Source organism: Lepisma saccharinum, unplaced genomic scaffold, assembly GCF_977018435.1.
Source record: "Lepisma saccharinum unplaced genomic scaffold, izLepSacc3.1 HAP1_SCAFFOLD_536, whole genome shotgun sequence".
Taxonomy (NCBI): domain Eukaryota; kingdom Metazoa; phylum Arthropoda; class Insecta; order Zygentoma; family Lepismatidae; genus Lepisma; species Lepisma saccharinum.
Window position 1 is genome coordinate 121,351 of NW_028143216.1, and position 17,825 is coordinate 139,175.

Sequence of the window (17,825 nt, forward strand, 5' to 3'; positions counted from 1 at the left end):
GTCTGGAAAACCTGGAGAACAGGGAAATGTCATTGAATTTTGCAGATCATCTGGGATTTAACTAACTAACTAACTCCCTAGCCTTCTTAAACCCGAAGGTTCATGGCTGCAGCAACACAGGCCTTCCATCTTTCCCTATCTTGAGCAAGATCTATATACTCTTTTCCATCCCTACCAATTTCCCTTAGGTCCATCTCAACGTTGTCCCTCCATCTTCGTCTTGGCCTTCCTACACGTCTCTTACCATCAGGTTTCCCAACAAGAATCCTGTAAACTCCTCTTTCCTCTCCCATTCGTGCCACATGGCCTGCCTACCTAAGTCTTCTTGATTTAATTATTCTAATAATATCTGGACATGAATACAAATTATGTAGTTCTAAATTATGTAACCTTCTCCACTCACCAGTCTCCTCATCCCTTTTAGGTCCAATTATTTTCCTAAGGATCTTATTTTCAAATACTCTCAATTTATGTTCCTCTTTCAATGTAAGGGACCAAGTTTCACACCCATATAATACTACAGGCAAAATTACTGTCTTCTATACTTTAATTACTTTCTTAGATATTAAACGAGAAGACAAAAGTTTATGAAGAGAGACATAACATGCATTTCCTGAATTAAGCCTACTTTTTATTTCCTCTTTAATATAATTTTCATTTGTTAATATTACTCCTAAGTATTTGAATTTGGAAACTGGTTCAAACGAGTTGTTATCAATCATTAGATTTTGATTATTACCTAACACTTGGTTTCGGCCTGTAAGCATATATTTAGTTTTCTCTTTGTTAACTTCCAAACCTATCTCTTTAGCAGTTTTGAAAAATATTTTAGCATTATTCTTAATTGTATTCACATCATCCCCCCGTAAGTCTACATCATCTGCATATGCTAACAACTGAGTCACACCATTTAATTTTAGTCCTTCTTTAGTTTTTTTTACCTTCCTAACAGCATATTCTAAGGCAAAATTAAAGAGCAATGGAGATAATGCATCTCCTTGTTTTAACCCATCATGAATTGTAAATTTGTCAGACATATTAATACCCACACGAATTTTACTTTCTGTTTCACTGGTGCATATTTTTATCATATTAACAAGCTTCTTAGGTATTCCAAACTCTACTAATATATTATATAATTTATCTCTTTTGACCGAATCATATGCTTTTTTGAAATCAATGAATAGCTGATGGACATTTTGATTATATTCCCACTTTTTCTCAAGTGTCTGTCTGATGTGAAAAATTTGATCTGTAGTTGATCTGTTACGTTTAAATCCACATTGATAATCACCTATAATTTCATTAGCATATGGGGTTAGTCTTGTTAAAAGAATGTTAGATAATATTTTGTATGTTGTTGAGAGTAGAGAAATTCCACGGTAATTATTGCAGTTCATTTTATCACCTTTTTTAAACACAGGAACAATTATGGATTCTTTCCACTGTTGAGGGATTTCTTCTTTATTCCATATTAAACAAATTAATTTATGAATTTGACATATTAATGAATTTCCACCATATTTAATTAACTCAGCTGGTATTAAATCAATGCCAGGTGCTTTGTTATTCTTTAGCCTTTTAATAGCATCTTTAACTTCAGTCAAGTTAGGTTCTGGAACTAAAGGTTCTGCTGTGTGGACTTCATTTACTTCTGATTTATCTCCTACATATACATTTAAAAGGTCATTAAAGTAGTTCTTCCATCTATTTAGAATATCGCTTGGGTCAGCTAGAAAATCACCATCTTTATCTTTTATCAAGTTTACTTTAGGTTGCCACCCCTTTCTAAACTCATTTAGATTTACATATATTTTTTAGTCTGCAAGAGAAAAAGTTGCAAAATAAACAAGCAGTTCCACTTCCACTTCTGGATTTGGTTCTTGTGATTCCACTCCCAAAAAAGATTCAGTTTAGAAACTTGTTCCTTTCGTTCTTATTATTCTCAGTCTTTTGCAGAATTATGGTTCCCTCTAATTTCTGTAATAAATTTTCACTTTTATAATACTAGATATTAGAAAGAATATCAAAATAAAACTTGCAGTCCAGATATCTGATTGATAACTAAAGTACATTGAGAATATGATCATAATTATCGGAAAGGTAGTGAAGGAAGATGAGGTTATCGTCTTTTATTTTATCTTAAGTCTTGTTGCATAAAGAATTCCTACATGCAACAAAAATTTCTCCAGATGCTGTGTACTTGTAAATGTAAACAAAAAGCAGCATTTTGAGCCTCCCCGATGGCGCAATGGTAGTGTCATCGCCTTGTAATCAAGGGGTCCCGGGTTCGATTCCCAGTGGAGGCACATAGTGGTTCGGATCCCACTTTAAACTGTAGGTCCCCGGTCCCGATTAGCCTTACTGTGTATAAAGTGGACTTAAAACACCAAATCAATCCAATCCTATCCAGAAAGCAGCATTTCCTACAACACTATATATCCACCAGAAAATTGTGTATGGTTTATGAAATTTTTCTGTTTTATGTTGTGGCTAAATGCACGTGATTGTAGCACCCAATACATTTGATGCTGATTGTAATTTTACATTTTACTCTTCGAATTTTCATGTGTGTAGAATAAAATTTGGTAAAGAAAAAAAAAAGTTGTGAAAGTGAATATTCATAATAATTAACAGATTATATATTTAATTGAAAAACACAAGGTTCAAAAGCAAAATCATGATGATAAACATGTCTGGAAAAATTTCATTTTTGGTCTGGAAAACCTGGAAATGTCAGGGAATTTCATAATCAAAAAAGCGTAGCAACGCTGAAGGTATCATGCTTTGGGTTCTGTCTATGGGACACATGCAGGTACGAGTCTCCTGGGGGAAATGTAACAACTTTTCTCCTGAGATTTTGGTCTGTGTAAGGGACTGGTGGCCACTATTGAGGAGCTACAAACAGAGTTGGCCCAGGTGGGCCCAGCCCAGTTTTTCCCATGCAGGTCTTTTCAGAAAAACCCACCAAAGAGGCCAGTCAAAAAGCAGGTTTTTTCAGAAAATGTTGTGAGAATGTTTCAGAAAATACATGTGAGTTTCTACAATTGTAAAAATATTTTGTAAAACTTGTACTGAAAAGGCTTAACAGAGCTTATAATACTAAAAATAATGATTCAGCACAGGTCATAGTGGGGTTTTTCAGGCTATTTTCCTCAAATCGTGCTACAAATGGACTTTCAATAGAAATAAAAAGAATATATATACAAGAAACCAAAAAGAAGAAAGTACCAGAAATTTTTAGATAAAACATTTGCATTGCATACTTGAACAAAGCTTATACTTTTGAAATGTGGTAGCGCTTTGACCATCAGTCACTTCCTTATGTGGGGGAAGTCATAGTGGCACATCATAGTTTCAACTGTGATGATCAACAATCAATTTTTGCGTGTTTAAAGCATTACAAGGGAGAATTTAGTACAGTTTATTGAAATGCTGTTAATTGTGGCATAATTTATGCAAGATAAAATGTTATTGATGTCTGGTCAGGAACTGTATACCCTTGTAAGTCGTGGACCTTCATGATCTACCACAATTTCAGTTTTTTTCTTTTTCTCCCTTTTTTTTAAGGGGTAGGGTACTCAAGTAAATACAGTGTATATGTATACTTTCATATTTTGATCATTTTTGACATTTTCAAATCTTCGAATAGACTACAGTTTTGAGTTTTGTGCATGAAACTTAACAGGAAAATTATGTACTTGCACAATAATAAGACAATAAAATTATCAAAATATGATGCATGAGTTAGGGTGGGTGGGCAATAAGTCATCTATTTAGTGGCCATGATAACTACTGTAATAGTTTTTCTTGTATGTATGCATTGCTTGCATTATAGAATTATTTTCCTGTAGTTTACGGTTATTACAAACATAAGAAAACAGTCTTTCTTTATGACGTTTCAGGAGAACACACGCTCCTTTCATCAGACATTTATTTTCATTTTGACTAAAGATACAGTTATAACAATGGTTAGTAATTTTTTAAACAAAAAGAATCCCTTATGTAATGGATGTTGTCAATGTTACATTGTTGTAATATAGGAACTTAACAGTGAAAAAAGCGGTCTGTTTTATTTATATTTCAGATTTTTTTAAAATTATGAATTCCAAATATCATCAGGTAATTCAAATTCATCATTGTTTTCACAAAGTCTCTTGGTGTTTTCTGTTATATTAAATTTTAAAGATGGTGGCTTACTCCATTTGTGAAAAAGAAAACTCCATACTGGATCTATGTTAGTAACATTTTCATTATTTAATTTATTCCAGTGTTCTGCAATGAACGAAGCTTCCCAGACATTCAACTCTGTGTTTCCCGTTAATCTTTTTAAAACCCTTCTCTTTTTATCATTGAAGAGAAGCATTTGATTAAAAAGAGAAGGGTTTTAAAAAGATTAACGGGAAACACAGAGTTGAATGTCTGGGAAGCTTCATTCATTGCAGAAGAACACTGGAATAAATTAAATAATGAAAATGGTAACATAGATCCAGTATGGAGTTTTCTTTTTCACAAATGGAGTAAGCCACCATCTTTAAAATTTAATATAACAGAAAACACCAAGAGACTTTGTGAAAACAATGATGAATTTGAATTACCTGATGATATTTGGAATTCATAATTTTAAAAAAATCTGAAATATAAATAAAACAGACCGCTTTTTTCACAGTTAAGTTCCTATATTACAACAATGTAACATTGACAACATCCATTACATAAGGGATTCTTTTTGTTTAAAAAATTACTAACCATTGTTATAACTGTATCTTTAGTCAAAATGAAAATAAATGTCTGATGAAAGGAGCGTGTGTTCTCCTGAAACGTCACAAAGAAAGACTGTTTTCTTATGCTTGTAATAACCGTAAACTACAGGAAAATAACTACTGTAAATTTAGAATCCTTTGGCTAAAATTATTTCTGCAGGTAGAAAACATGTGAGCAAAATTGGCAGTGTGTTTCAAAGATGTTTGATGAAAAACTGATTTTTTTTCCATGTTTTCCCTCTATGCTATGCTGTAATTTTTTTTAAAAAAATTCGGAGTATAAGGAATTAAACTGAGTGATTTTAGAGATTTCATTGGTCCACAGTTTTGTAATAAAACTTTTAAAATAATATTTCATAGTTTAGGAGAGGAGACGTGGTAAAATCACAAACGTTTTATTTATGATAAATGCCATTTGAGAAAAATTGGTCACCATGTTTAAAGATAGTACACGAGAGACTGGTTTAACATGTCTTGGGAGAGCTTTAAATTATGCACTGGGTTACATTTCCGTAGATTAACAAACGCAGGTCTCAGCAATGTTACAGCATCACTTGAGTTTTATAAAAACACTGTAATATAGTGTGTGTTTCAGGGAAGGTGGGGGTAAGTCACCAATTTTGAGACCATGATAACTGCAGAATATTTAGAGGAGCTGAAATTAATCAAAACTAGATACACCTTGAGAATGATTTTTGTTTTACATTTGCATTTGTTCAAAGCATTGCAAGATTGTAGATTAAAAATGAGTTTTTCATATGCTGAGGTAAATTTCAAATTCTGACGCCACCTTCAAATCCTGCCTAAACTACATTTTTGGAGATAAGAAAAGAGAGGAGGCTCTTTTGAGAATTTTAGGGCATCACTTAAGCTATAGTCTGACAACAAATGTTTTGAAATACAGTGCATGTTTGGACAAAATCAGTCCGACAATGAAATATGGCAAACTTATAATTTGGCATTATTTATGCTTGAAACATAATGGGAAAAAACAACTGTGATAAACTGCAAACAAGTTGTACTGAAGCAGATTTAAAACATTGCGTTGCATTGTATATTTGGATTATTTAATGGTCTAGGGCAGCTTGTATGGAAATGAAATACAGTAAAACCTTGCATGCTCTAATGATTTGTCAGGCTAAACCGGCGGCAGCATTGCTACTGGCAGGGTCACCCATGCCAGGAAGGCTGGCAAGGAAGAGCCAGACTAAGAAGCAACCTAACGGCTCCAAAGGCGGAAGAAGATGAATGACCATCTTAACGGCGGAGGATGCGGAAAACCAAAAGGAGTAATACCTTTTTATATATATATATATAAACAACTTGGTTCATCTGGCTCCGGATGGTAGCATCTTGTAAGGGTCCCTTGCCAGGGTTATGGCGAAGACCTCAACGGCTGATGCGGCGGAGAAGGAGTCCTTTGGTACGGTGCAGAAGGCGGAAGTGGCAACCCTCCCTTCTGGGGTTGAATAAAAAGGGAACCACTGCCTTGTGGTGAAGAGGGATCTTCAAAGGCTAAGGGAGACAACCCTGACAGAAAACAGCATGCTTGGATGCTTCAGGTGGCAGCCCCACCACCAAGCTCGGGTGCTGTAGGCCAATAACCTGCACACCTTAAATTGCTTTATTAAAGAAACTAAAGTGAAACAAAACCAGACAGATGCTTTGACGACAACCTTTAATGTTTAAAGGAAAACGAATATAGGATGTTGGAATATCAGAACTTTGAAAGAAAGTTCAAAACTAAAACAAGTGGAAAGAGAAATGAAAAAATACAAACTAGAAATTCTTGGGTTGTGTGAGGTGAGATGGGTAGACTTTGGTGAAATAACAACACAAGAAGGAAATACAATTTTGTACTCAGGACAAATAGGAGATAATGCAGAACACAGGAATGGCGTAGGGATACTCCTAAACAGACTGGCAAAGAAGAGCCTAATAGAATGGAAACCTATCTACGACAGAATTATTACAGCTAGGTTTAGAACCCGCTTTAGAAATGTAACTATAATACAATGTTATGCTCCCACAGAGACGACAGAAATTGAGAGGAAAGATGAATTTTACCAACAACTAAATGACACAATAAAAAATGTGAAGAAGAGAGATATTTTGATCCTCATAGGTGACATGAATGCCAAGGTAGGTTCGCAAAATGAAGGATTGGAACATATAATGGGAAAACATGGTTTGGGAGACATAAATGATAATGGAGAAAGATTGGTAAACCTATGTGCATATCACAAATTGGTCATTGGAGGAACAATCTTCAATCATAAAAACTGTCACAAAGTAACTTGAATTTCACCAGATAGCATTACAGAAAACCAAATAGACCATATAACAATAAGCAGGAAGTTTAGGAGATCGCTAATGGATGTAAGAAATAAAAGAGGAGCAGATGTAGCCAGCGACCATCAACTTGTGGTAGCCAAGTTTAAGCTAAAAATAATGTCAACATCCAAGAAGTTTGAAGGAAGAAAAAAGAAAATTAATGTTCAAAGATTGACGGAGAAAGGAAAACAAAAGGAATTTAAATTAGAAATAAATAATAGATTCCAAGCTCTCTCGGAAGGTACACAGCATGAACCAGATATTGAAACAAATTGGGAAAATGTGAAGAGAATCTTCTTAGAAACTGGAGAGAAGGTACTTGGAATTAGAAATCAACTACAAAAAGACTGGATGTCTGAAGACACTTGGGAAGTAATAAGAAATAGGAAACAAGCAAAACAAAAAATAAACCAAAGCAGAACAAGATTACAGAAAGCAGCAGCCCAAACAGAGTACTCGGAAATAGATAAAAAAGGTGAAGAAATGTATGAGGAGGGATAAGAGGAAATGGGTAGAGGACTTCGCACAAAATGCAGAAGAGGCAGAAAAGAGAGGTGACTTAAAACAGTTATATGACATAACTAAGAAATTATCCAGAAAAACATTCAGGAAGAGTAAACCGGTGAGAGATAGAAATGGTAATCTATTGCTAACCCAAGAACAACAAATGGAAAGATGGAGAGAATATTTTTCAGACATATTGAATAGAGATGGGAAAAGAGAAGAAGAAACCTGTAATCGAACAAGAACAGAAGGAAATAGAAAATATACAAAATTAAATTAAGGCCCCCAACTAGAGCAGAAGTTAGACTAGCAATAAAGCAAATTAAGAATGGCAAGGCTCCTGGAATGGATAACATCAATCCGGAACTAATCAAAGCTAATGTGGAAACTTCCATTGACCTATTACAACCGATGTTAGAGAAAATATGGAATGAAGAAAAAGTTCCATTAGAATGGAGAGAAGGTTTAATAGTAAAGCTGCCAAAAAAGGGAGATACAACTAACTGTAAAAACTGGAGGGGAATTACTTTGCTAAGTATACCAAGCAAGATACTATCGAGAATAATCTTAAATAGAGTGAAGAATGTTGTAGAATCAAGATTGAGGAAAGAACAAGCTGGTTTCCGTAGACAACATAGTTGTGTCGATTTAATAAATACTCTAAGAATGATTCTGGAATAAAACAATGAATGGCAAGCCACCTTATATCTTACGTTCATCGATTTTGAAAAGGCTTTTGACTCACTAAATAGAAGAGTCATGTGGCAGACACTAGCAGACTATGGCATTCCAACGAAGATATTAAACCTAATGAAAGATATGTACGAAGGTTTCAGGTGCAAAATCCTACATGAAGGACAGCTTACAGAATACATAGATGTTACAAATCGAGTGAGACAGGGCTGCATTCTATCTCCGACAATATTTCTGCTAGTACTAGATGCAGTTATGAAGAAAACGATGGGTTGCAGGAAAAGAGGAATACAATGGGGACTCAAAGATAGACTAGAAGATCTAGATTTTGCAGATGACATCTGCTTATTATCTCAAAGACTTGGCGACATGAAAGAGAAACTAAAAAGACTACAGGAGGAAGCAAAGATAGCAGGACTGACTATTAATGTAAACAAGACTAAAGAAATGAGAGTCAATGCAAGAGGAAAAGAAAAATTGAATGTTTGTCATGAGCTGGTTGAACAAGTGGAATCATTTACATACTTAGGAAGTGTCATAACAAAAGAAGGAGGTTCAGATGAAGACATACAAAATAGAATCAAGAAAGCCAATGTGGCATTTATACAACTGTATCCCATTTGGAAAACCTGCAATGTTTCTAGAAAGACAAAAATAAGGATTTTCAATACAAATGTAAAATCAGTTTTACTGTATGCTTGCGAAACATGGAAAACCACACAAGCTAACACGAAAAGGATACAAACCTTTATTAATCGCTGTCTCAGGCGTATCCTCAATATAAAATGGCCAGAAATAATATCAAATGAAGAATTATGGAGAGAAACTAAACAGCAGCCAATTGCAACCCAGATAAAAATAAGAAAATGGGAGTTGGTTAGGACACACCTTACGAAAACCAACTTGAGCAATAGAGAAAGCAGCCTTAGACTGGAACCCCCAAGGAGCCCGGAAAATAGGACATCCAAAGAAGACATGGAAGAGAACAGTAGAAGAAGAAGCAGCCGAGAAAGGAAAAACATGGAGAGAGGTCAAGGAGTTGGCACGTCACAGAGCCAAATGGAGGCGTTTCACTGAAGCCCTATGCTCCTAATGGAGCAAAAGGAATTAAGTCAAGTCAAAACCTTGTTAATCCAGACCCCAATAAGCCGGACTTCACTTAATCCGGATAGGAAAAAAAAAAGCAGAATGCAAGGTTTTAAATGTAGCTAGAAGCACTGCATTGTCGTATTGCTTTACATTTTACTGTACTGTATAGTGTATTTAGGCCTATGCCCTTTAAATACACCATAATAAACATTTTTCGTTATTATATACGTAGTTTTAATGCACTTTCTACTGTTCTTTTAGGTTATTTCAGTTAATCCGGACTTTCATTAAACGGGTCAACTTATCCCCCCCCATTAGTTCTGATTAACGAGGTTTTACTGTAAATGAGATAAAAAATGTGTGTGTGTAGCTGTAGTATATATAATGCATTCCAACATAGGCACAACACTGCATTCACAAACTAATTTGTTTCATAAATTGAAGTTCAGAGTAAATACTATTCATTAATAGTATTTACTAAAAAATGTGCTGCATGTTGAAAAACATATACTATATACGAGGGTTGCTATTTATGTATCCAGAATAACAAACAAAAAAAGAAAAATATTCTCTAGTGGCACTTTAGCCACATGTCCATTTTTCCTAAAAAAACAGGCGACCATTTGCTTTGAAGTGCTTCTTGCACAAACAACTTTTGTTGGGTTTGGCTCATCTTGGAAGACGCACATCGTCGACTGCTGTTTGCTTTCGGGCAAACATCGTCACCTGTGTAGATGTTATACATGGTTTTGAAGCACCACAATTGTATTTTGTGAGTATTTGTTTGCACCAATTGACACAAGCCTTTTTTTGAGAGATTGTCAAATTATGTGGGATCCAACGCGAACAAATCTTCTTCACGGCTAAATGTTCATGCAATATCTTATGGATGCTAGTCATACTAATGCCCAGGGATGCCTCAATCTCTCGATATGTCACATGATGATCTTGCATTATCAGTTCTCGCACAGCATCAATGTTTTCTGGCACAACAACCGATTTTAGACGGCCTTCTTTAGATTCGTTCGTGAGCGAACGACTGCCACGATTGAATTCACTAAACCAGTGATATACAGTGCTTTTAGATGGTGCTTCATCACCAAAAGTCGAAGTGAGTTGATCGATGCACTGTTGTTGAGATAATCCACGTTGAAAATCGTAGAAAATCATTGCTCGAAAATGTTCTCGAGTTAATTCCATTGTTGGCCTCTGATGAAATTTTCAAGTCCCTGTAACAAACAAAAATAGCATCCGTAAGTACAACATTCTGGGTACATATACCATAGAAATGTCCAAATTTGCGATGGATATATTAGATGTTACCTAGCAAAATTAGTGTTGCCAGTTCCGGATACATAAATAGCAACCTATGTATAACGTGCTTAAATTTGAGTATCTTTGCAGGGGGATGAAAGTAACAATCTGATTGATAAAATTGAAAGTCTCACTGTAAAAAAGTTAGTCATTGCTTTTTTTCCTGGGAAGAATGGTTCTGGCACTATTCAAGTTGATTGGTTAGTTTACTGTGTTGCTTGTTAATGTGTTCGTCATAACAACTACTCAAAATTATGTTACGTTCATAAACGATGATGCATCCAAGCAATGGATTTGGGTTCCAAATCTGGAGGGGGGGGGGGGTCGGGACAGTTAATTTCCCTTTATACATAAGGTTTAGCATAGTGCGAGGGCAAAATTAGCAAAAAAAAAAAAATGAAGGGAGGAAGGGCAACTGCTCGCCCCTCTCCCTAACCGCCGTCACTGCATCCAAGTATACACACACACACCCACACACACACATGCATTTCTTTTGTTTGATTGATTGATTTGGTTTATTTTCTTTTTCTTTTCTGACACATTTGTTTGATCACAAAAATGAGAATGAGTGATATGATGAAATTGATGAGAGAACATAGACTAATATCCATGCCCAGGCTGGGATTTGAGCCTGGGACCTCATTCATCATAGGCATTTTTCTTGTTAAAATAAGTCCTCACCTATAGTAAGGTGCCAGTACGGAGTATTGTTGTTGGCTGCCCCCCAAAAACACGGCTTATAACATATTTTGTATCCCACCATAGTCTGATTGTTGGATGCACTAAAGTATGTGCCTCCTCAGGGAATGCAACCCTGAAAACCGATCACATAGTAACAGCATTATGTATTACACCATCCAGGAAGAGTAGAATCAAACTCTTGGACAAATATTTTAGAACATCATTTTAACAGAAAGGTTAACTGGCCCTCAGTCAACTATACCCTGTCTCAGTTATCTCTGGAACAAGGCCATGCATAGCATCAGAGAAGGGGAGGAAATCGAGTGGGCTGAGTGAAGCAGTGCATGCTGTTGCAAAGGCTGGTAACTGCAGTCGCTTACCCCTTCTCCACGTAGTCCCGTTCACTCTCACGTGTTCATTGGTGGAGCTGTCTCACGTCACTACTTGCGCAGGGACTTGTTTTCGTTCACTTGCTCCAGAGCTAGCTGGGACAGGGTATAAAGCAATACAAATTGAGTGTTAAGATATATTACTACCAGGGGAAAATGTATTTCATTTTTAAAATATACATTTTTAAACATAACCTGAAAAAAAAACCACCTGGGTTGGGTTTTTCCAAAAAAAAAAAAACCGGGCAAAATGCCAACCCTGGCTATGAATGAGTACCGTAACTCGGTCATGGAAACCTACAACAACGACTGGGGTTTGTCCTGCTGACCACACATCACCCTGAAACTGGTTGGATGATCTCCCACCTCAGCAAGTGGGGGTGAGGGCTGCAGTCAGTAGGTAGGCCCAGGTTCTCAAGGGCTGTTGTGCCACGTGTTATTTATTTATTTATTTTCAGTCTGTGCCTCCCTTGTTGGGAGTTCTGTAACTCAATGCACAAATGTTTGCGTAATTTCTTAAATGTTCGCATAACCACAGTTGCTAACTATTAGAGATAAAATGCAAGTTTTACTTGTGTGTGGCTTATGAGGTTGTTTCTAAAAACAACATTTCAGGTCCATCACCAGATCCTTCTGTGTTAACAATGCACATTGTTGAACTGTTTGATTGAATGACTTGTTGTTTTAAGTCCACTTTATGCACGAAAAGGCTAATAGGGACTGGACCTGCAGTTTAAAACGGGATCTGTGCCATGTGCCTCCATCGGGTATCAAACCCAGGACCCCTAGATTATAAATCGACGATATTACCACTACAATGCACATGAATGTGACTTTATTGGAAAACACTGAAGGTAGATCTGGCAATGGACCCAAAACATCAGTTTTACAAAGAACCTTATAAGCCAGTGTTTATTGTTACAGTTTCTTGTAATGTATTTCCAGAGGCCAAGGAAAGCTGCAAGTTGTACGCCTTCAGGATCCTTATGGATTTCCAAATATATTCAGAGAGAGACTTCGTTCAAGGATAAGTACAGATATTGCAGATGCAGATATGGAGGGATCAGATAGGTAGGTATTAATGACTGACACCAGTGTATCAGTACACACTGGGGATGCTAGGATATTTTCATAGTTGGGGGACTGGAGTGTCAGGTGGGGGTGCATAAAAATTTTCTTGTTCAATAACTGATATCATCTCGCTCCCCGTTGCTTAGACACTTCATAATAAATAAAAGTCATTAAGTATAACATCGAACGATGATAACACCTTTTTAATTGTGTAAAACTAACACATAATATAACACAATAAAAACTTATTCAAGTATACTTTTACTCCATGTTCATCCATCCATATAACAAAATTGTGTAGTCATGGTAACCCACACAGACTATATTTTTGGTTACCTTTTCTTTATAATTTTCATCTATCGTCTTTCTCCCGGACAAAAAAAGAAAAAATTGAACACACCACAGACATATTTAATTACATAGATATCTATCGGGAGGTTTCCGATATCCAGTAGATCTCCTAAGTGTTCTGGGTGTAGCTGTACCATTGTTAGACAGAGTAGAAGTAGTGTTCCTGCCTTCTACCTGGACAATAGGCAGAGAGTGTTGCTGAATATCTGGAGGAGATAAACCATCACTCCAGCTTATGTCTTCTTTGGAAGCATTGTCCCATCTATGACACATCCATCGAATGTGCACCATTTTTTGAGTACCATCCAACATCTGAACTTCGTAGAGACAAGTAGCATCTATTCTGCAATGTACCACTCCCAGTGAAAAGGCAGTCTTAACAAATTTAGAGGATTGTACCCATCATCTTCTCTATCCTCTTCAGAAATGAAGCTTTAACGCTTCCTGTATTGTCTCCACAACTTTTAGGAGTAAAAGCTAATATAGAAGCTGAAGGAAGAGTTCTTTCTTCACCTAATCTTGAATTATGCAACAGCAGTAATAGTTCAGAAATGTTTATATCTAGCTGCAACGGCGTTAAGTGAGGATGTTGCTGAAGTATCTTGTAAAGATGATCCTTGACCGTTCTGACGTATTTCTCTGCCAACCAACTTGGATTGTGGTATGGGGGACTAGTCAAATGTTGTATTCTGTACTGTTGACAGAAAGTCTCGAACTTGAGACTATTAAATGCAGGTCTATTGTCAGACGTCAATGTTTTAGGTAAGCCAATTACTGAACAAGACCGTAGTATCCACCTTATAGTTTCAGAAGAATCGAGAGAATGCATGGCCCAAACATCCAACCAACGACTGAAAGCATCAACAATAATTAAGTATTTACAACCAGCTAAGAAGAAATGATCCACGTGGAGTCTTTCTCTTACAGATGATGCACTTTTCCATTTATTGTTTGGTCCCTTCCGAACCTTAGGTTTGCAAACCTGCCAGATATCACATTTCTGCAGGAAAATAAATAAATCTTTGGACATTTTTGGCCACCAAAACTGTGAGGTGTGCATCTCTTTCATTGCAATTTCTCCAGGATGATGTTTGTGGAATAGCTGTAATATAGTATTTCTAAGAGAATACAGAATTACTGGTTTTCCGATCCACATCACGCAATTGGATTCATAGGAAAGAAACTGCCTACTTTCAAAAAGGGGTGCCAAACCATCCTGGGTCAGTCCTAATGTTAAGCGTTGAGGCCATCCATTCTGAATAAATGTAATTACTCTTGGTTGAGTAGAGGATCTTTACTCATGTGTTTTGCTATTTCGTCGACTGAGATTGGTCCTCTTCTCTCGTCTACTTGTCAACATTGAACAGCATCAATATCAAGTGAAGAGTCTCCCGGTAATGGTAGTCTACTTAACATGCCCGCTACTGGTACTTTAGAGGAGGATATGATGTTGTACTTGAATGCTGACAACAATAAACACCAACGAACAAGTCTATTGGACGTATGTTTTGACACAGCTTTGTCTGGAGAAAATATGTATTTTATTGAAGTGGCATCAGATACGAGGGTCACTATTTATATTTTGAGCCTTGGCAACACTGATTGAAGTTAGGCACGATTTGACGTTTGCACGGAATCGTCTGGCATTATTGACCATAACGTACTTCAAATGTTTTGTCAATAGCTTCATTTGTGTTGTTTATGTTGCCTTGGAGATTGCGCGACAACAATAAAATGGAATTAACTCGCAAACATTTTCGTGCGATGATTTTTACGATTTTCGACGTGGATTATCAAGACAAGAGTGCATCGATCAACTTACTTCCACATTTGGCGATGAAGCCCCATCCTTTGCCACTGTGAAACGCTGGTATAACGAATTTAATCATGGCCGCCATTCGCTCACCGAACAGATTCGCGAAGGTCATCCAAAATCAGTTGTTGTTCAAGAAAACATTGATGCTGTGCAAAACCTAATACTGCAAGATCGTCATGTGACATACTGTGAGATTGAGGCAACCATAGGCATTAGTTCCACCAGCATATATAAAATATTACATGATCATTTAGCTGTGAGAAAGGTATGTTCTCGTTGGATCCCACACAATTTGACAAAAACTCAAAAAGACGCTCGCGTCAATTGGTGCAAACAAATGCTCAATAAATACAATTGTGGTGCTTCAAAAGACGTATATAAGATTGTAACAGGTGACGAATCATGGATATATGCATATGAGCCGGAACATAAACAGCAGTCGACTGTATGGGTGTTTCAAGATGAACCCAATCCAACAAAAGTTGTTTGCGCTCGAAGCACATCGAAACAAATGGTCAGCTGTTTTTTCGGGAAAACTGGTCATGTGGCAACTGTGCCTTTAGAGGAACGTAGAACGGTCAACTCTGAATGGTACACAACAATTTGTTTGCCAGAGGTCTTCGGTCAAATACGGAAAACAAACAAACGCCGTCGGATCATTCTTCATCAAGACAATGCCAGCTGTCACACATCTTGTCTAACAACCGACTTTATGAACAGTCAAAAATCGAATTGATGGGTCATCCGCCGTACAGTCCTGATTTGGCACCCAATGACTTCTTCTTGTTCCCGAATGTCAAGAATAAATTGCGTGGACAACGATTTTCGTCGGCGGAAGTCGCCGTTGATGCGTTCAAAAACCATATTATGGAGGTGTCTCAAGAAGATTGGAAAAACTGCTTTGACAGTTGACGAATGCAAAAGTGTATTGACCATAAAGGAGAATACTTCGAAAAACAATAAAGCAGTTTTCAATGCCAAATTCCTGTTTTTTCATTGTTAGGCTCAAAATATAAATAGTGACCCTCGTATTATGTCAAACTTCTGACCTAGTAGAAATTTATAAAACTTCTTGATACCAAATACCACACTCACTGCCTTACGTTCAACTTGAGTATATTTCTTCTCCGTTTCATTAAAGATAGAAGATGCACATGCAACAGTATGCAGTTTACCGTTAATCCGATGGCATAGATGAGCTCCACATCCATATGATGAACCATCACAAATAAGAACAATCTCTTTATTCAGATCAAATGGGATAATTGGTTCAATCTTCTATATTTTCGAAATTATGTTGCGGAATTCATCTGAACAATTCTTTGACCAGTTAAATGTGACATTCTTCTTCAGCAGATTTGGAATAAATCTTCGATGAAAGTTTAACATGCCCATAAATGATCTAACTTGGGTCACATCTTTTGGTTCTGAACAGCTTACTAAAGCTTCTATGTTCTTAGGAGATGGACTGATTCCTTGTTACTTATTAAGTAACCCAAATATTCAACATGTTGAGAAATAAAGGTGCATTTCTCCAAATTTGCTTTCACATTGTGTGCTTGTAATTTAGAGAGCACTAAACAAGTTCTCTCATAACATTCATTCTTCCACCAATTATGACATTGTCAAAGTAGAAAGCAACTCCTGAAAAATATCTCCACTTATGGAGATTCCAAAGCATGACCTTTTTATTCTAAATAAACCAATATGAGTGTTGACGATTGTAAGTTTCTGCGCAGCGTCTGATAACAGTAAGTGATTCGTCGTCACATAGCAGAATCCGCTATATTGATAAGGCTAATCGGTACTGGACATACAGTTTAAAGTGGGATCCGAACCACTATGTGCCTCCACTGGGAATCGAACCCAGGACCCCTTGGTTACAAGACGATGACGCTACCACCGTGCCATCAGGGAGGCCAAGTTTTAAAAGAAGGAAAAGAGTCGTTGGCGAAAGGTGAGCTGAATTTCTGTACTCCGACAGGTAGAAAACAGCCCAGGAAAAAGCGAATACAAATTTTGTTGAAAATACTCGGACCATTCTGCTCCCTCCAGGTTGCAACACTGCGAACCAACGTCGCTCCAGAGAATGGAGAGGGGAAATGTTGTGTGAGAGACGCAACAGCTATTTGCAGCTTCTTGTGTTTAAACTTGTCAAGTTATAGAAGAGAGGGTTGATCCAAACACTTACTCCTGCACTATAAAATAACTCAAACAGCTAATCATCCAAAAGACATATTTTACAGCTCTATTCTAAGTGCCATATAAGTGATGTTTAGGTAAATAATTGTAGTTACTGATTAAGTCAGTTTGTTTCTGATAATAACATCTACAATCTGCGCACGTCTTGACTTTACAATTTGGACCAGGCTTTTTTTCTTTCCCATCTGAAAATTACTCTTAAGGTGTGAGCATTCATCGAGTGGGTCACTTGTAAATATCTATCTATGTATAAAACGAGGAGAGTGACACGTGAATGACGGAACATCTTAAAATACATCTGCTGATGTTCCTCACAACTTACTCATTTAATTTCAGTGGTTTTCTTCTTGATAATATTAACAATGTGTTTTATCACACAACAATTTTCAATTTTAGCACTTGTTGTAAATATCGAGGCTTAGCAGCAACTAAAAAATTTCAATTTCAAGTAGTCTCGAGTAACAGTCACGTTATTTGAACGAGTAACAGTTTCAATACATATTTTCTTATTGGCACGCAAAAAATAACACAGTTTCAGGCTGCAATTGGTGTGAGGAGAATAAAATACATTATGTAGCACCCATTTGGTAAGAAAAAATATTTTGGAGACACTGGGAT

At 36.7% G+C, this 17,825-nt stretch overlaps 1 protein-coding gene across 1 annotated transcript in view; it reads left to right on the forward strand.

The window, feature by feature from the left end:
• LOC145983005 (calpain-5-like) overlaps positions 1-17,825 on the forward strand; it is a gene marked incomplete at its 3' end in the record, with an annotated part of 106,028 nt that overhangs the window by 48,803 nt on the left and 39,400 nt on the right. The window contains exon 7 of the mRNA XM_083116286.1: positions 12,713-12,838. Coding sequence (XP_082972412.1) covers positions 12,713-12,838 — 126 coding nt within the window. The remainder of the gene's footprint in view (positions 1-12,712; positions 12,839-17,825) is intronic.